This window comes from Amblyomma mixtum, chromosome 1 (genome assembly GCF_055824585.1).
Source record: "Amblyomma mixtum isolate Tamu chromosome 1, ASM5582458v1, whole genome shotgun sequence".
In the NCBI taxonomy this organism is placed as follows: Eukaryota; Metazoa; Arthropoda; class Arachnida; order Ixodida; family Ixodidae; genus Amblyomma; species Amblyomma mixtum.
This window is the reverse complement of record NC_143012.1, coordinates 2012048-2031892: the sequence shown is the minus strand read 5'-3', so window position 1 is coordinate 2031892 and position 19845 is coordinate 2012048. Positions and strand designations below refer to the sequence as shown.

Sequence of the window (19845 nt, the reverse complement as noted above, 5' to 3'; positions counted from 1 at the left end):
GTTTTACGTGCGCCTGTTGGGCGCGCGCAGTGGTCCTACCTGGCTGCACGCCCTTGCCACTGGGCATGCGCAGCCATCTTTCTATTCGCTGTGTACTCCCTTTGATTTGACCGCCGTACGAGGCAAAATGTTTGGAAGGACAACGAAGCCGTGTGGCCCGCGTGCCTTGTCCAGCAGCTAGAAAAGAAACGAGATAGCGCTTGTCTGCAAATTGCCAGTGTTCTACGAAAAGACACTCAGCGCGCAGAAAACACGAGCCCCGTCGTCTTCACTCGTCCTCGTGTTTTCTGTCTCTTTCTAAGCTTTAGGCTACCGTACGGATTCGTGCACCTGGGTTGAGCCCTCTTCTTGCGCAGTATGCGAACGACCGAGACATAAGGTCCGTTCGATTCGCCTGCGCTCCCTGCACTACACTTCGGTGCAGTTCCGTGGCGGTGCCGCGAGCGTGCAGCGCCAGTTCAAGAGCAGCTTGGCACTGGCTGCTTCCATAACGAATGGTCGGGTGGTCGTCTGCTAGCCCTGGCGTCGCCATCAAATTTCAGCCAGCAGCGTGGCGCCCATATATCAACGGCTGCCAACATCCCGAACCGCGTGAATAATTTTCAAACAGCACATCGCAGCGAGGTGTTGCCATGCATCAGCCTCCATGCAAACTCGCGGCAGATGAGCGAAACGCACGTGTGTCCTTTTAATGAACACGACTGAAGTGTGCGCGCGCCGATCGACTTGCATGTTAAGCGGTTGCTGCAACAACGTGCATAATGCTGCATCCACGGGTGCACTTTTTAGTTAGCGTGACCGGCTTCGAGTACTGTTATAACTTTTTTATTAGTCCAAGCGAAAGACGCTGGTGACGGGTCCGTCGAGAGCACGGTGGCCGAGAGATGCAAGGTACAGTCTTTGTCAAAAGTAACCAGGCTGCATGGTTTGCTTCTAGCTTGTATAGTGGAGCCCCTGTGGCTTTCCTAAAAACCAAAAGATGTTGGAAGGTAAGAAGACTCCCAGTCCTTACCTTTAACGACCATTTCAGCTTCAGGGAAGCCGTAAGGGCTGCACTGTATGAGCTAGAAGCAAACCATGCAGCCTGGTTACTTTTGAAAGACTGTACGTGCCAGCGAGGGCCGCCGTACCCACCTCCGTCGTCGCCTTCTCGAGTGGCCAATCACTTTTGAGTCGGGCCGGTGTGGTGCACCGTTCCCACTGGCGAGTGGAGTAATTCGAACGTCTCTGCCGTTTATCGGGAAGCGCAAACCGTCGTCTGCAGCTGCACCATTTCGGCACCGACCACTGAGGGGGTGCACAGTTTTGCTTAACTAGACCTGCACAGCGTCTGCACTCTTCTGAAACGAACGGCGTCGTGCAAACGGCGCCATCTTGCTGAAACGAATGGCTAAGTGCAGCACCGCGAGAACCAATTCACCTAGTGCAGGCAAATCGAACGGACCTACACCTACAGCGAACCCAACACGGCTAGGAAACTCCGTGACACGGGACACGTGCCCGGACTTAACCTTCACTCGCAACATACGACACGCAGACTGGCTCAACACCGAGGAGACCCTCGGTAGCGACCACTGCATCATTAACACTACACTACGCACACGCCCCCTCAAGCGTCCCAGAACACAAGCCCGTATCCCAGATTGGACGAAATTCAGGCAAACCTTTAACTCTCTTGATAATACACCCATTTCCGCGCAAGGCTACACAGCATGGTCCCAACAGCTGCTGGCACACCTTTCTTCGCATGAAACACACATCCAGCTCTCAGAGGCGGTCACGGACGTGGATAACTACCTTCTACACCTCTGGGAAGCCCGTCGCAGCCTCGTCCGCCGTTGGCGACGCCAGAAACACAATAGAAAGCTTAAAGCTCGAATTGCCGAGCTTACCCAGACAGCGGCAGAGTATGCGGCCCAACTCGCCGACTCCAACTGGGTAGATAGATGAAACACGGCCGCGCGACAAATGTCCAGCCGAAACACGTGGCGTCTCTTTCGAGCCCTAATCGACCCAACCCAAACACGAACCGAAACACAAAAACATTTGCAGCGAGCCATGCACGCTTTTCCTGGCAACACGACTCAACTGGCACAGAAACTTCGGGACCAGTATCTGTGTACAGCCCAAGACCCCCGTGGATCTGCGTACTCTTATGCAGGCAGAGAGAACACGGAGCTGGATCAACCTTTCCAGCTCCATGATCTGCGGGCGGCTCTCGCCAAAATGAAACAGTGCACTGCGCCAGGACGGGATAAGGTCACCGTCAAGCTTTTGACGAACCTGCCCGACTTGGCATACCAGTCCCTCCTGGAATACGTCAATGCGATTTGGCGCGGGGACACCCCCCTGCCAATCGAATGGAAAATGGCTTTGGTCACTTTTATTCCTAAAGCTGGCAAACCAATTAACACAGATAACCTCCGCCCCATCTCTCTCACCTCATGTGTGGGCAAACTAATGGAGACGATGGTGCGGGATCGGTTATCTACATATCTTGAACACAAACATCTCTTTGCGAGCACCATGTTCGGATTCCGCCCACACAGATCCGCACAGGATGTCCTCCTGCAACTCAATCGGGAAGTCCTTGACCCCCTCGAATGCCCCCATAATGACCGGGTAGTACTCGCCTTGGATCTTAAAGGGGCATTTGACAATGTAACACATGAGATCATACTCACTAACCTAAGTCACACCGACTGTGGCCTCAACACATTCCGATACATAAGCCAATTTTTAATGGATCGTCAATCCTACATTTGAATTCAAGATAGAGACCATGGTCCTTACCTACTCGGCACGCGCGGAACCCCTCAAGGCGCGGTACTTTCCCCGCTGCTCTTCAATCTGGCCATGATGCACCTGCCGGCCCAGCTGAGTGGTGTCGCCGGCGTGCAGCACGCCCTGTACGCCGATGACATCACTCTGTGGGCCACGCAAGGCAGCACAGGGGACATTGAAACCAGCCTGCAAACAGCGGCGACGATAGTAGACCGCTACGCCCGCCGCTGCGGTCTTCAATGTTCCCCTCAAAAATCGGAGTTTGGGCACCTCCGCCCCTCACAGAAGTGCACAATTAAAATATCTCTTTCTCTTGAGAGTGGTCCCATACGCGAAAGTGATGAGATACGGGTACTCGGACTCTGCATCCACAAACACAGGCGGCCAGACAATACATTGGCCAAACTCCGTAAGGTGGGGGACCAGGTGGGCCGCATGGTCCGCCGGGTTTCCAACAAACGCGGAGGGTTACGAAGTAAGGATGCCTTGCGGCTAGCAAACGCCTTCGTAACAAGTCGAATTCTCTATTCGACTCCTTATCTCCACCTACGGAAACAAGAGGAGGATGCCCTTGAGGTCATCCTTCGCAAAATTGTTAAACGTGCCCTTGACCTCCCCATCACTACTTCAAACAGCCGGCTTATGGCCCTTGGGGTGGTGAATACTTTCCGGGAGCTCCGGGAGGCGCACCTTACAAACCAGTACACGCGCTTGTCGCTCACGGAGTCGGGTCGCCGCCTTCTTGCTCGACTCCATATCCAACACACCCCTCCAATGGAAGACAAGTTTCGCATCCCGGAAATGTGGAGACGTGCCCTCCACGTGCGGCCTCTTCCAGCAAACATGTCACATGAAGACCATAATGGTCGGCGCCTGGCACGAGCGGAAGCGCTAGCCCGATATTATGGCAACAAAACAGGTGTATACTACGTGGACGCCTCCGGCCCTCTCCACGGGGGATGGTACACGGCCGCGGTAGTTCACAACAGCAACACAGTTAACGGCCTCACTTTCAGAGCCCGCAGTGCAACACAAGCAGAAGAGGTCGCGATTGCTCTCGCGGCCTCACATTCCAATTCAAAATACATAATCACCGACTCGCGAGGGGCCTGTCGGAACGTCGAACAAGGCTGCACTCCCTTCCTAGCCTATCGAATCTACCAAAATTGCATACGGGATACGGACCCCGCTCACCGTTACCTCATATGGGCCCCTGCTCATCAGGGGTTGGCGGGAAACGAGGCAGCAGACGCAGCCGCCCGCGCGCGCTCTCACTGGGCTGTTTTCTCCTCCCCACCTGATCAGGAACCCGATTTTAATCCGGTCTATACGTTCAAAAATATCGCAACCTACTATGAAGATAGCCATCGCCTTTACCCTAGCCCCTGTAAAGGCCTCAAGAAGGCGGATGAGCGGCTCCTTCTCCGCCTCTTCACCAATACATTGCTGTGCCCGGCAGCCCTAAAACATTTCGACCCCTCCTTTAGCGGCAACTGCCCGCACTGTATAGTGCGGTGTCTTCGGACACCTATCACATGGTGTGGGCCTGCCCTCCAACCCGGCCATTCCCCCTAACCCCAACCCAACCCGGGAGGACTGGGAGGCGACCCTGCTCGGCTGCCACGACTTACAGGCCCAACAAGCCTTAGTCGGGCGCGCCCGGGCGGCGGCTACCGCCACTGGGGGCCCAAACTAGGGACCTCCACCTAGTGTTTGTAAGGATCGGTCCCTTACGGGCTGATCCAAACACCTCCTGTCCGTTCTAAATAAATGTTTTCACCACCACCACCACCACCTACAGCGAAGAAATGCTCAAAGCGTTCGCTTCCATGTTGCTTGCAGAAAAAATGTTTGTTTATTTATTTTCGGGTACGGCACATACTTTCGGCTACCCCAAAAGATTAACTCCGAGGGGAAACGTTCTGAGCGAACTGTACGAGGGCTGACCCGAGGACTGCCTGTATGGAGTACGGAGAGCCAGTGTAGCTGCGTGGCTGAAGCTTGCTTCGGGTGCTTTTCCCTGCCTCAGAGGCTTGGCATGAACGCGAACAAGCAATATTAGCTGACGCCGGCGTACAGGCCGGCCCTGCAGAGAAGCGCGTCTCTGCCATCGCGACTCTTCTACGTCCGCAGTGCACATCAAAACCGCCACGACATCCTCCTCTTCGCTCAGGTCGTACACTGCGCGTAGCCCTATGGAGGACCTAGCAGGAGACGTGGCCAAAGCAGGCGAAACTCTGGAAAGCGCGCGAAGAACGTCATTCCCGAGAGTTATCGCTTCAAACGAGAATAGAAGGCAGGTCGCGCTCACAAGGGTGTTGCCGAGCTGCTGCTGCTGCTGCATGGTCGCTAGCGGCTGAGCGCACTGCTTCCTTTCTTTTCCTTTGAATGACTCGAGGTCCTCGCGGGCTCAGTATTCGAGCGCATGGTATTCGAGCGCTGAGAGCCCTGTGGGGATGGTCGAATATAAGTCCCTGCGACCGCGACAGCGCTTTTCCCTGACAACTGCGGTCTTCCTTTGGGTCGCCAGTTTTGTATTGATTAGTTTGTGTTTCACTTTAATCAGTGTAGTTCAGTGAAAAAAAAAAAAATCACTGAACACCTGCGCCACGTACACATACGTAGACCCTTATGAGACTGGCCTTCCTTTCCTTCTTCCTCTTTCTTTCCATCTTCCATCTTGCTTTTCTTTCTCCCTTTCCATATTTCTTCTCTCTAATTGTTTATTCCTTTCTTGTCTTCTTTCTCTTTCTTCCTCTTTTTCTTTTTCCTTTCCTTCTTTTTATTCTTTTCTTCATTCCTTCCCGCTTTCTTTTTACCCGTCTCCTTACTTTAACTGCCCTGCTTACACCACCGAAAGGTAGTCTCTCAGCCGTGCGCTGGAGCGCCTAGATCCACGCCCTTTCACGGAAATGAAGGCTCTCGGCCACTGGCCGCGGCGGTCGTCGGCGGAGAAGGCCTGCAAGGCACTGCTCCGCTTCTTGAGAACTTCTGACCTGCGCGATAGGCTGCGACTTTAACGAACAGTGACGTTTTAGAGTGACTTCAATTTTCTGTTATTCTCCTTTCTCTTTCTTTTTTTATCCCCTCACTCCTCACTCCTCCCCCCCCCCCCCCCGTGTAGAGTAACAAACCGATTATTCTTTCCTCTTCTACAGCCTCCTCCTCCTCCTTACTTATTTCCCTCTTTTTTCTTCTTTTGTTCCTTCGTTCTTTCTTTCTTTCCTTAGTTCTTCCTTTATTTCCTTCATTTTCTTCCCTACCTTCTTTCCTTTCTGTCTTTCTTTCCTTCCTGCCTCCTACTGTATTCCTAATTCTCTTCCGCGCGAAGCTCGCGTAACTACGGTATGCAGGCGCCTAATGGAGCCAGTAATTCTCCAGAGCCGTGTGTAATTATCCGGATTAAAGCGCAAACACTGCCCGTCGCACAGTCGAGGATTAGCGCGTCGCAGACTAGCGAGGATTAGCGTCCTGAGTGCGCGAGCACCCGGAGTCCGTGTTTGCATAATGCACAGGTGTGCCGTGCCCGCGGAGGGTGGTCACGTGGCACAGGGCTCTGCGCGGGGTGTGCACAGTCGAGATGGACGTCACTCCTTGCTTTCGTTTCTGCACCTCGGACGGCACAGTCCGGACGCTGACGCCCACTGATATTATCTGCTCGCTGATACCGTCTGCAAAAGCGATCTCACGCTGTGTCCATTCAGTAACGCCCACGGTAAGGATAAAAGAGTCGCCTAATAATACGAGATATGTTTTCATTTGTTTTTAATGTTTATGAAGCAGCATTTTGTGATAGATTTGGGACATAAATGTCAGGAGTGATAAGTAGAAAGGAATATAAGAATAATGATCGGAGTGAATGATAAGCCAGTATAAGCATTATGGGGTTGCAGGAGCGATAGGTACGAAGGACATAAGTGAAAGAAACATGAGAACGAATGACGTGAGAAAATGATAAGCCATATATAGGCCAGTCGTGACGTGCTGTCCAATTCGTGCTGGAAGAGACGTGGCGAGAATCCCGTAGACGCAGCAGCTATCGTCCGCTATTTGCCCTCGAATGAAACCACGTGAGTTGGCCGCGCAGATTGTGCTAGAATGCTGTAATTCTACCAGAATTGCCGAGAGCACAGTAGCGCTCTAGTCTTATCAAATAATTATTTATGCTTGCTTCGCGACACGGAAGCACGGAATGATTACACCTTTCCCTGAAGCTTGCGTTCAAGCATACTTTTAGCCCACCGCTTAAAGTAGACAGTCGAAACGTCTACGCTGACGTTGAACAAACTAGCGCCCGCAGTTCGACATCGACCATAGCCGAATGACCGACCCGCGCAGGATGAGTGGCCGGTCATTCGGATGTCTTTGGGATGTAGTTGCGATTTATTTTATCGCTTTACCCACATCGCCAATTGGCATTACAGCGTGTGTGTGTGTGTGTGGGGGGGGGGGGGGGGGGGGATTTAGTACATAACCAGTGCAACAAAGTCGCAGGTGCAAGAACACAATGCAGAGAATACAAATGCAGCATAATTTTAAGCCATCAAACAAATTAATAAATATCAGAGCAATGAGGCAAAGTCTTCGTTCACCATTGTGGACTCGACTTCTTGGGGCTACTCATTCCACTCATTTATTGTTTTTGCAAAAAAGTGAAATTTTTAGTAAACCTCTTCTTCATTTTATATCTTTTACTTTGATAGCGTCCCCTCTTGCCAAAATGTAGTCTGGATAAAAAAAAAAATGTTGGTCTCGGTCAATACCGGTTTTACAGTGAAAAATGTTATGGAAGAATTTAAGCCTAAGTAGGTACGTGCGTTTCTGAGATGTCCCACCCTTACGAATTCTTCGCTCATGATACTCTAAAATTCCTGGTGCAGTTGAAAACAAAACGAACAGATAAGTTTTTAACCTTTTCTAATTTAGCTTCGTCAGAAATTTTACCGGCAACCACGACCCTTTGTTCCTTTAAATGAAGGCATGCTTTGATCCGTTAATTTTGTATAATTACAATTTTTCTATTATTAAAGCCTAACGTACAACGTCAAAGGTCTTTCTAAAATCGAGAAATGCGCAATCGGCAGAAAATCCTTTATATAATGAACAAGCTATATCATGAACGAGTTCAGGTAGCTGTGTGACAAAGGAAAATCCAGCAAGATACCCATGCTGTTATTAAGAACTTGTTTAGGTGATGTGCAATAATACGTGCTCTACCCTATGTCCAGTATCTCTGCTCCGTTGTTTTAAGTCTTGATACAGTTGTAATTGGTTTACGTGCTCGAATAAAATTAGCTGGGCTGCTAAAATTTTCGTCAGTCAGCCACACGGGTCCGAAGGCAGGGAAAGCTTTCTTGTGCCTGATTGGGCGAATATTTTTTTCTATTCGCGGCAGTCCTGCTGATTATCTGAGAAGGAGGGCAGCTTGTTGCCAAATTTTGCATGTCGGAGATCTGCTGTGTGGGGAACCATATGGTCAAGAAAACTTCGCGCAGAATAACACAAGACGGAGGGAGAAACACGTACACACACACGCTCGTAGACACTGTAGAAAGTGATGACCCCCGTGAAGTACCCAGTTCCGGCCAGAGTGCAGAACCCTGTGCGAAATCTAGCTGCATGCCTTTCTACAAAGAATGCACCATTGTCGCCAGAAGTACCTGCCAACTAATGCGTGAATTTATCGAGGCAGAGATAATAGATAGTTTAGGGGCAAAATGCGTGTCCAAGCCGTGCATTGCTTTATCCCGCAAGGAATTACAATACTTGCGTCGTCATTGAACGGTTGCGGACTGCGCATGTGTGATGACCGGCCACGATTAGCCCTTATGTGCAGTTCACAATAAACTGTTGAAAGTTAGCGCTCGTTTGTCTCTCGTCTCTTTCACCGTCCTCGTCTGGTTTTGCGCTTCAACTTTATATTATATCTCACCAACACGCCCAAACCACCACTTTGGGCAGACTGACCAACGTATAAGGCGTGGACACAGGGCATACTTATGTGGCTACCCTTGCCAGTCGGCTTACGGGTGTCTGCCGAGGTTGGCTTAACTTTGGGGTTTGTCTCTATACACGGAAGGCTGGCCAACGGACATCCCACCTGCACAGTCCCAGCCTGATCGACTGCAGCATATACGTTGTTATCGTTGATGTTATTGTTGAGGCTCCTTGTGAGCCCTTGACTACGGTGTCAAGTGGAGCGTCTTCATCGGTGACTTCTCCGATTTCAGCTTCGTTCGGTTGTTTCTGTCAGTGACCGTGTTCCTGAATGGCGTGTTTGCTCTGTGTACTGTTCTTATGGCACGTTAGTCACCAATGAGACTAGCCTCTATGAAGTAAGAGGCATGATTCCAGCAAGCACTGTTGGCAAGCTTTTGGCAATAGGGTGCACTAAGATTTCCTCTTTCTCTGGGCCCGTGCCTATAATTAGGAGCGCGAATTTAATTAGATAGCCTGCGGTGTTCCGCATGCAGGGTTCCTGTCGTGAGGCTGAGTCTTCTGCAGCTCCGTAATCTATGTTCAAACTGCCTTCCTTGCTTAAATATTAGCACTTGAAATGTTTCCCTCTGTGGGCTGAAATTAGTCGTCCACTGTGAAATTTGCCCGAGCACATCACTCCCTGCTCTTATGAATACGCCTGGTGCTTTTCTCGGCTTCCTTGGAAGTGTCTCGAATTTAGCATATCAAAGCTTCGGCACGGTGGACGACACCCTGAGCGTGGTGCTAACACCCTATCTGTGGGCAGACAGGGGAGAGGAAAAGAGGGGCTCGTTGTGACGGACATGACGGAAGCCAGCAGCCACCGAAACCAAGGTGAGCTGCTGACGAGGGCCTCGGTTCTGGCAGTCCTCTTGATGCCGCACGTGGCAGTGGCGCAGCCAGAAATGTTTTTCAGGGGGGTGTCATACGCGGCCAGTAGAAAATAAGAAGAAAGAGAGCCTGCGCCCGAACAATAACTTAGTCATTTCCCTCCTTTAATAAAGCCGAAAGGTTACTTGTCTCGTTCACTGTTATATCGGCTGAAAAATACGAGTGCACGCAGGACTCAAAGAACTTGATTCGTAAAGAACATCTATTTTCTCAGAAAAAAAAAAAAAAACCACTCGTCCGAAAAATCTCGGCTAGGTACAATATTTTCACATCATTATCATCATCAGCCTGACTACGCCCACTGCAGGGCAAAGGCCTCTCCAATTAACCATGTCCTTTGCCAGTTGCTACCACCATATCCCCTCAAACTTCTTAATCTCATCCGCCCACCTAACTTTCTCCCGCCCCCCGCTACGCTTGCCTTCTCTTGGAATCCATTCCGTTGCCCTTAGGGACCAGCAGTTATCTATCTAGCCTTCGCATTACATGCCCTGCCGAAGCCCATTTTTCCCACTCCGCCCGCTTCCGATCTCTTAACGTTAAACCTATCATTTTTCTTTCCATAGCTCGCTGCGTTGTCCTTAACCTATCCTGAACCCTCTTTGTTAGCCTCCACGTTTCTGCCCCGTAGGTGAGTACCGGTAAGGTACAGCTGTTGTATACTTTTCTCTTGAGAGACACTGGTAAACTAGTGGAGTAGCAGGCCAGGGCCATGTTACCACCGGCCGTCCTCTCCTCATTTTCCTCTCATTAAAATTCCTTTCTCTCTCTCTTGGTAAACTTTCAGTTATGATCTGAGAGCACCTACCATATGCGCACCACCCCATTCTTATTGTTCATGATCCGGATCAGCGGTCACTGCCTGATAACTACGGCAACACAGAAGCTTCTGCTCCGCAACAAAGCCAGCAACTGCGAACGAGTGGCATTCGTCAAAACTTCTGCTCCAGTCATGTGAACCAGCGCCCGGCCTCAGAGGCGCTTAATATTCGTGATAGTTTATGATGATTTGAGGACAATCAAAAGGATGAAAAAGTTGGCTGACGGCAGGAGGCATGTTTTATTGCGTGAATGGTGGCTGCAATTCAAAGAAGTGCCATACGTCGTGCGATGGCGAAGAAGAATGACTCTTTTCTGCAATAACTTGCGCTTCATTAAACAACCGCGAGAACGTAAATTAGTCTTTTTGGAGAATAAACCGCCACTCTTCTTAATTTCGTTTTTTTCGTTTTAATATATCGGTACGGTGTGTAAATAGCATGGGCGAAAAAAAAAAAGAGACCGAAAGAGGGGAGGAGGATGCAGAGCTCAGAAAATTTCGGGTCGTGTTCTGGCACCGGAACACCCCCCTGGCTGCGCCCCTGATAGGTAGCATAAGCGGGTTCTGGCACGGCTTCCGCCCCCGCCGTTCGGTTGCGTTCCTACGTGGCATTCGCGGTAACACAGGACGTCCGCCACCGCGGTGAACACTCTGAAGGTACGTTTACACTGCATATAAATACCCCCGAAAGCAGAGGCTTGGACAGCCATCGCCGTAGCTCAGTTGGTAGAGCACCACGAAAAAGTTCAGCGCACCCATGACGGACGGCAGGGTACACACACCGGCGCTTACTCGCAACTGGGCGTTTATTGCAAAAACGCAGAATATAAGGAGAAAGAAAACACCAACAACAAAACGAGCATTCACGTTGGCGCATAGAAGGGAAATTAAGCAGGTGCATCTAGATATACGAGTGCGCTAAACTTTTTCGTGGTGCATTACCAACTAGCTCAGATGTCGATCCTTCTTCGGTAGAGCACCGGACGCGAAATTCGGAGGCCGTGGGTTCGGATCCCACCGGCGGTATGTGGTTATTTTTTTTCTTCTGCTTTCTAATCAGTTATCCTTAAAATAATTACCGTATGAAGTTCCTATTGACGAACACTAAAAATTATTAAAGACAACAACAACAACAAAAAGGTCCCCTATGTTCCTTGGCTTCGTACATTATGCATGAGTTCGATTGCTCTGGCTTCCTTCGCTCTTGAGGTCACGCTCTCCGTCATTCGCCCTGTTTGAGACGGCTGTTTGCCGCACTGCCTGCAATAAGGCTTCTATGCCTTTGTGTCACCCTGAGCTGTAGGCGCGGCGGCTGCAGTACGAGCCCTCGTTTCGAGCTGCTCTGGCCCTCTTGTTTTCGGACCATATTTTTATTTACTTGTGCCTCAAAGGGCCGCGAGGGGTTGGGCAACTAGTTCTCCAGTTGATGCCCTGAGGCGGTTATGTGTTGGCGAGATGGGCAGAGGTGGAGGTCGATGCACGCGGCTTTCGGGTGGCTAATACGGCGTGAACGACGCCGGTCCGGCTGATGACGGCCATGGGCTCCAAAATTCGGCACCGCTTACGTGTGAGAATGGGAAAGCATTAAAGTGCGGAGTCGTGCAGAATCGGTACACTGTCACGTTTTAGTGACGGCAGTCCAGCGGTCAGGAAGACAGCAACAAGACTTGCAAAGGAAGCTCTTAATTCGGGCTCACTTGGTCCCGCGAAGGAACTGAACAGCACTGCAGCGGCGTGGAAAGAGAAGTTCTTTTTCTAAAGCAACAAAAATACGAAACAAACAGTTGAACTGAAGTCTGATCTTTCAAGCACATGCGCAGTGACGCAGCACTGAGCATGTCAGTAAGGCAGTAAGAAAGCCGACACTCGACCGCCGCGCAGGACGATAAAGTCAGCGGCGGCGTAAGCAACTGCAGCGGCGTAAGCAACACACGTGCTCGTCAGTCGTCGAACTACGAATGCCCGCCGCTCGCTGCATCGCTCAATTTAAAGCCTGCGAGGAAACTTCGAGATAACACGTCGAAATCAACTACAGTAATCTGGAAAAACGTAGATGCAGTTCTTCATGCCTGTGATCAGTCGAGATTAGTCCGGTCGCTTCTCGGGTCGCGAACAAAAATGATAACGTCCCGTTACTGCGGCCTTGAGCGCGAACGAACGGACACTGCAGTGATACGAGGCACTACGGATCATGATTCATGACTGTCGCTACGAGGCATGACGGCGCATACTCTGCACCTTACATTGCGTTACTTGTAGAGTGCTGATGCATTGCAGAATGACTTTGAGTGGTGACTTTCATACGTTGCGTTTCGTCATTCATGTTCGCTTGCACGCGTCGTTGGAAGCGGCGCTGAAGGGTTCCCTGGACGCAGGTCTGCTGGCCCTGTGCGTGGCGTCGATGCGCGGTGCCCTGATGCCCAAGCAGCTTCCGGGCTTCCGCTGCGACGACCCGCACATCCGGCACCCGTTCCGGGGGGACACCGTCACGCTCACGCAGATACTGGCCCTGGTCATCGTGCTGCCCGGACCACTGGTGGGTGTGGCGCATCTTTTTTTTTTCCTTTCAGCCCCTGCAGCAGCTGCTTGACCCCCTCCCCCGCTCTGCGCAGCTGTTCCTGGTGGAGCGCTGGGCGGGCGGCCCCATCCGCTGGCCGCTGGTCCGGTCGGCGCTGCGCCACTACGTGCTCGGCCTGGAGCTGGTCTCCGTGGCCATCGAGGTGGTCAAGTCGCTCGTCACCAAGCCCCGGCCGCACTTCCTCGACTCGTGCCGACCCGACTGGGACAAGCTGGACTGCTCGCAGGGGTGCGTATTCAGGGAAGCTGTCCACCAGCGTGGCCCACTTCCCGTGTTTCCCGGGGCGAAAATCGGGCGCCATTGTTGAGCTCACGATGGGCATAAAACGGGTTATTCAATAAATTTTGCCCCAATTCGTTTTTTTTTTTCGCGCAGATTTTTTAAACAAAAATATTCCGATATTAGCGTTAACTTTGTAGGCATGATCAGTGTGATGTGATGCTGGTGATACCTGCAACCTGGCAAATGATGCCTTGCCGTGATACAGTGTGCGAACTACAGTATGGCGATTTTCCTGCTCACTGCGAGTGATCGCATGTTGAGCGTTTCCGTCAGAGACGAAAGAAATCGCGAGCGGGGTGACACGATGAGTCGAGCGGTTTTGTTCTGGACGGCTTCAAGTCGACTGGATGCCGAATGATTGCTGCGTATACTCGAGGGCAGGACGCGCTCGGAAATTGTACGCGTCAAGCCTGGTGTCCCTGTCTGCCAGAGAAGCGTCGCTTCCGAGTGCCACGTTTCTTTTCTGTTCTTGGTGCCATGCGTTCTGTGTATACGGTCAGCCCATTTTAAACTAGAGCTTAAGAAGATGCCGAGGTATTTAACCGATGGATCCGGCTATACTATGCTACCATTTATTACTTCAGTATTCTGTTGGGAACAGCGGAGAACTTGAAATATTTGGTCTTTTCTCTATTAATTTGCATATGCCATCTGCGGCACCATTCTGTTACCTTGTTAAGGTCTGATTACAAAGTTATGGGGCGGTTAGGATTAGCTATACTTCTGTAATTTGCGCAGTCGCCTGCGAAAACGTGAGGTGTTGAATTAATATTCAGTTCTATTGCATTCAAATATTTAAAAAGTGAAAGCGAACTTATTGCTGAACCTTGAAAGACACCCCACATGGCGCGGTTTTGGCTGGAAGTATCATTCAGTTTAAACACCCGACAACCACTGGTTAGAAATTCTTCAAGGCACCGTGTTGTTTTACCATCAAGTTGGGGATTACGGATTTTCAGGGTTTGTCCTTTATGAGGTACACGGTCAACGGCTTTAGAAAAATCTGTAAAGATACCGTCCACAAAATGAGACAGGAGCAGTGAAGTCTGTTGCCAACTCGTAAAGCTGTGTTTGGCATAAAAGCTGCTGGTGAAAACCGTGGTGGTTGTCTAATTTTTACCGAAATGGGCCATAATGCGCGGGTAGAGAACGTGCTACAGCAGCTGGTTAGATAGATTTAAGCATTGGAAGAACGTGGGCTGTTTTCCAGCCTTCCGGCGCACACCTGCAGAATCAGTGACTGTTGCAGTACTGTGGAAAGTTTAGCGCTGACGCCATCGTGTCGTGGGGCGGTTGGTGTAGCGCGTTTTACGCCTAGTGGTAGATGGAAAGAGAATCATTATTAGAGTGATTCCACGAGAGATCAAACTGCACAGATATTTCAAGTTTTTAATATTCTCGATTATTTCCTATATTGTGCACCCATTATTCAATATGCCAACAGTGGATTGTGTTTCGTTTTAATGCTAATATTTCTGGAACAAAAAATTATAAACGATGTCACGGCAGAGGCAGTGTTTTCACTCATAGCTCAGTTTCACAACTTTGCAATGACGTAAGAATAGAGATATGCTAACCATATTGTAATATTATTCTTGCTAAAAGTACAGGTAAGGAAGAATATCTCGGGCTTATTTCCGCCGTTGTGAAGAATTTGTAGCTTACTAGAAAAAAAATCTGAAAGCGACACAAGTCTCAAGTGGTACTATTTTCAATAATTTTTTTCTCCGCAAAGATTGAGTACATATTCTTCAAATTTGCGCAATAGATAAACATCGAGGCGCTAAAAAAATGTACCGAGTTTCATTGTTCTGTACTGTAGATAAGTACAAGTAGCGTAGCCCTTAATCTGGCATTTATGAATATAGTAGCGTTTTTCAAAAATCAAAGGAAAAAAAAAAACAATCCCCACTTCTTCCTAAAGCTCCCGAAACAACTCTCTAGAAGGAGTGAAGAAGAGCACGAAAGAACATGTTGCGTCATTTTGTTTCAAACAGTGTTGTTATCGAAGCTCAAACTTGTCGCTTCTTGAGCATCGGCGGGAGCGCTGAAATGGAGGGGCGAAAGCAGCAAACACGCCCTCCGCTGCCCTAAATTTTCCCCGAATACCAGGATTGAGGCATTCGATGTCGACAACGAACGTACCTCGTTACTTTTCACGAGCAATCACTGATCTGTGACGTAATCAGAATTCGGTGGCGCTGCTATCGCCGAGTGCGGGCAACAACTGGGAGTGCGGCCCATAGGAATGCATGCAAAGAAAAGTTTTGAATGTAATTTTCTTACTGCACAGTGCATCTACGAAGCCGTGCGTGTCCCCAGGCCCTCGCTTTGTCGTTCCACTCCAGGCATGCCGTGGCTAAAGTTCTCATTCGCTTTTGATTGATTTAAAAATAGATTTTGATTTATTTTATAGCCCCTGTTAATTTGTTTCATTTGGTTATGCTGGTTATAGGCTGGATGGGTTATAGCTATGCTGGAGTACGCATTCCCTCAACTTATGTACAATTTGCTTTAAGATGTGCGCTCCACGCGTTGGCATTTGGCAACGTTGTGCCAGAAACGCGGCGCTGAAGCCTTAGGCCGTCGGCGTGGAGATATAAAGACAAACAGGAATTTTTACCCCTTATGCGGGAGAACCCGTTCCTCTCGCTCGTAACGCCTCCCATGGCTGTGACAGCCTCGCGAAATACTTGCACAAACCTCGTCTTTGAGAACCAGGCATTGTGCAGCAAGTGGAGCATATATCCATCTCTTCAGGCGAAAGCCTTTAATGCCTCATACTGTCGTTACCGCGACGTGTTAGCGAATGTGTCTGCGTTTCGGATGCATTCCTTATAGGGGCATATGCCAATCAATAGCCAATCGATACTTAATCGGGTGCAATCGAAAGACATCGGAACATGATATAAAGGGATTTCATGATTATATCATTGTACTTAATGACTAAATAACTAATTTGTTATTAGTAGTAGTTAAGAAGTGACATGTGGGACTGTGCACTGCACCTGTAACTTAACTAACACTATTTAATCAGGTAATAGTTAAGGTCACGTTAACTAACACTAACCTTACATAACTAGTATCATGAAATGTGCGTCATGCTTAACTATTATTAGCCATCATTAATAGTTAGACGTTTCTAGACATTGTGTCGAACATTCTACAGAGTTCCATCACTTGACGCGTGAGTGACAGGACATTATGGATGGCGTTAGAACAATGGTAAAGACCAATTAGCCTAATTAACTTTTCTAGTCAGACCACATGAATAAATAAAACTGAGTAGGAAATTGGTCGAGTTGGGGATTCGAACCAGGGTCTCCGGAGTGCGAGACGAGCACGCTAACCACTTCGCCATGCCAGCTCAATGGTTTGGAATGAACAAAAGCGCATCTAGCTAATACGGTGTCTTCGTTCACTCCCATCTTCCTCCCTTCCCTTACGGCGAGGTTCAGGTGCCCACCGATATATGCGAGAGAGATTCATTTCCTTTTTTCAAAAACCAATTTACCGTCGAGCAAGGCGTAGAGCCGAACGGGCGATGGCGTTCTGTGGACTCCCTGGCAGCGTTGCAAGACGCTGTCGCGTTCCACTCTTAGAGGCGAAGCTTAACATCTTAACCACACATCACTGACACAAGCAGCAACACTGCGCTTAAGGCTTTCGCCTTACCGCACTTTTTCTCCGTCCACAAATATTCCATGACCATCAAGAACTGTTAGTGGAGTGTTTCTTGAAGAAGGAATATGTGTGAAAAATAAGTTGTCTCTAATTGTACATACATTCCTTGAAAGCACGAACTGATGGGCGAGTTGGTTGTACATGATATGATTGAAACAGCGCAAGGCCGAAGGCCAAAAAAAGAGAGAGCAGAGGAAAGGAGGAAAAGGATGTCCTGTGTTGTCCTTTTCCTCCTTTCCTCTGCTCTCTCTTTTTTTTGGCCTTCGGCCTTGCGCTGTTTCAATCATATCATACATTCCTTGCTCGAATTCTTTGCCTCAGTCTATCGGAAAGCCGCAACAGCTGATCAGCTGCGCTCGAATTTCGCATTAGGAAGTAACGTAATCCTCGGCAATTTTTTTTCAGAAATATTTGCATTAAAATAAAACACAATTCACTGTTGGCATGCTGAATAGTGTGTACGCAGTATATGAAATAATCGAGACTATTAAAAAGTTGAAATATTTGGGCAGTTTGATCTCTCGTGGAATCCCCCATCAGGAAGATCCAGGCGGTGGCATCAGTGCTACACCTGTCGACCTTTTCATGCTGCGGTAACATGTCTTCAACATTACGGCGCAGCGGACATTTTAGACGCACTACAGCACTGGAGCATGACGTCGTTAGGTATACGATACATTTATGCCGATGGAGCGTTCGCTCAATGCACGTGATCTGGCCCCTTCCTTCTCAAGCGCACCGTGGATAACAGGAGACGCTTTAAATGGTAGTAGCGCTTGACATCCGTTACTTTCCGTGTCGCGTATTCAGCACTGAGCATTAGCAAACTGCACTTTCGGGTAGAAACGGGGTTTGAGCCGATTTTTGAGAAGGCTGCTCTAGGTGCGAAAATCGGGTTTCAGCCGAAAATAGAGATGATTAATACATCTCGTTTGTGAGCTTGTAACCTGTGAGGATGCCGACTCGCACTCGGGACATGCCAGAGCAGTCTGCAGAAAGCTCGTCTCTCTGTGTACACCCTGCGATGTCAGTTCCTCCGATGTGGTGTGCGCGTTGTTCTGCAGCCTGGTGACGCAGTACCAGTGCGCCAATGAGGAAGCCTGGACCCTGGTCGACATCTACAAGTCGTTCCCGTCCGGCCACTCGGCGCTGGGCTTCTACCTCTTCACCTTCGTCGCGGTGAGTGGCCGCTCCTCCGTTGCACCGCCGCAGAAGCAGAAGTAGCCAGCGCGGTCCCCTCCTCCTCTGCCGCAGGCGTACTGCACCGTGCGGCTGCCGTCGTCCCGGTGCGGCTGCCGACTGCTGCAGCTGTGCCTCTTCCTGCTGGCCTGCGCATGCGCGGCGTCGCGCATCTACGACCGCAGGCACCACCCGGTCGACGTGGTCACGGGGGGACTGCTCGGGGTGCTCGGAGGACTGGCCACCGTAAGACCACTCGTCGTTCGGCACTGCTGTTAGCGCTTGCATTGCTCTTATAAGGCTGCAGGGTCAGAATGTGTGTGAGTGCCCGTAAATCGCAGTTTTTCGGGCCATTTTTTGTCGCCTCGTTCCCCCAAGATAATGTGGCCGCAGTTAAGGTTTGCTTGGGAGCAATGTCCTTTACTATGACGATGTGCCTGCCACTTCTCCGCCATCGCTGACTCGTCCGCGTATGGCGGCGGGCTCGCTCTACCTCAGCGACGGCACGAGGAAACCTGCAGCCGTTCTCTGGACGAGTCTCGCTTGGTATCTGTGGTCGCTCGACGGAAGACGACGGCGACCGCACCGAGGGGCTGGCAGACGCGCTTGTAACTTCCTCCTTTCTAGCGGAGCGAGTTCCCAATTTGTCGCGGACCAGGCGAAATCCCGCGAGAAGCTCGTAGCGTCGTCTTCATCTTCCCGGACCGAAAAGCATGCCGGTGGAATCAACACCTCCTCTCTCCAGTCCTCCGTTTCCGACAGTTCTCGCTCATCAGCGGTATCAACTCTGTCATCTCCCTTTTCTCGTCGTCCCCTGCCTTCTTCCTTCCCTGCAAAGCTCCGGGGTGGGACACCATCAGCGTCGTCCCCCCTTCACTTCCCGTCGTCGCGCCACCAACGGCTTTTCGGCCTTTGCTCTTTTGTCACTGCCGCAGCCTAGTAGGCCATTTTTCATGACGTCAGCAGCCTGTGTTGCTCTTTCTCGGCCTGGTTTTTTTTTTCTTCTTTCTCTCACTTCGTCACCCCGTGGACGACATCCCGTCCTGCCAACTTTCTCTACTCAAATAAAGGGACAAAGAGAAAGGGGCGAAAAAAGGAAGCCTCACCCCTAAGCGGATTGGGGAGACTGGCGGCGCCTGGATTCTTTCGGCTCGCGGCCCAAAAAGCGGCTGGGCGGCCGAAGCTTATACTCTTACTACAGATCCTCTTGAATCCTGCACTTCGCCAGGTTTTATTTTATCGCTCCGCTTTTTCTTCGCTTATTCGTCAACTCCATTTTCTCACCATCGTTGCCACGTCCGCGCTGCCTTTCTTTTCTATTCATTTTTAAACTTTCTTTTCCGCCCAACTCTTAAGCGAGAATCTTGCGAAGCGTTGGGAAACCCTAGAATTTCCTTCCGAAGTAGGCGAGCTGCGGGTCGGCCCTATTATATATACTCCGAGACCGCAAACGCGCGCGTTCCTATTTCTTTTTTTTTTTTTTACTTCTTGCAAGACGCTCGTTGGAGGGGTTGCGGGTCAGAATATTTGGGTCTAAATATGCGAACCAAGATGGTCTCTCTGCTCGCTCCTTCGTCCGTCAACTTTCTCAGTTTTCAGTGCAGCCTGAAGAGAACGGAAAAAGAAGACGCGAGTTTTCGGGAATAAG

General features: G+C 50.1%; 1 protein-coding gene across 1 annotated transcript in view; it reads left to right on the top strand.

The window, feature by feature from the left end:
* The window catches only part of LOC149365230 (phospholipid phosphatase 3-like), a 53814-nt gene that overhangs the window by 21236 nt on the left and 12733 nt on the right, over positions 1-19845 (top strand). Inside the window, exons 3-6 of the mRNA XM_089541152.1 lie at positions 12850-13010; positions 13087-13280; positions 18083-18197; positions 18273-18443. Of these exons, the coding sequence (XP_089397278.1) occupies positions 12850-13010; positions 13087-13280; positions 18083-18197; positions 18273-18443 (641 nt within the window). The remainder of the gene's footprint in view (positions 1-12849; positions 13011-13086; positions 13281-18082; positions 18198-18272; positions 18444-19845) is intronic.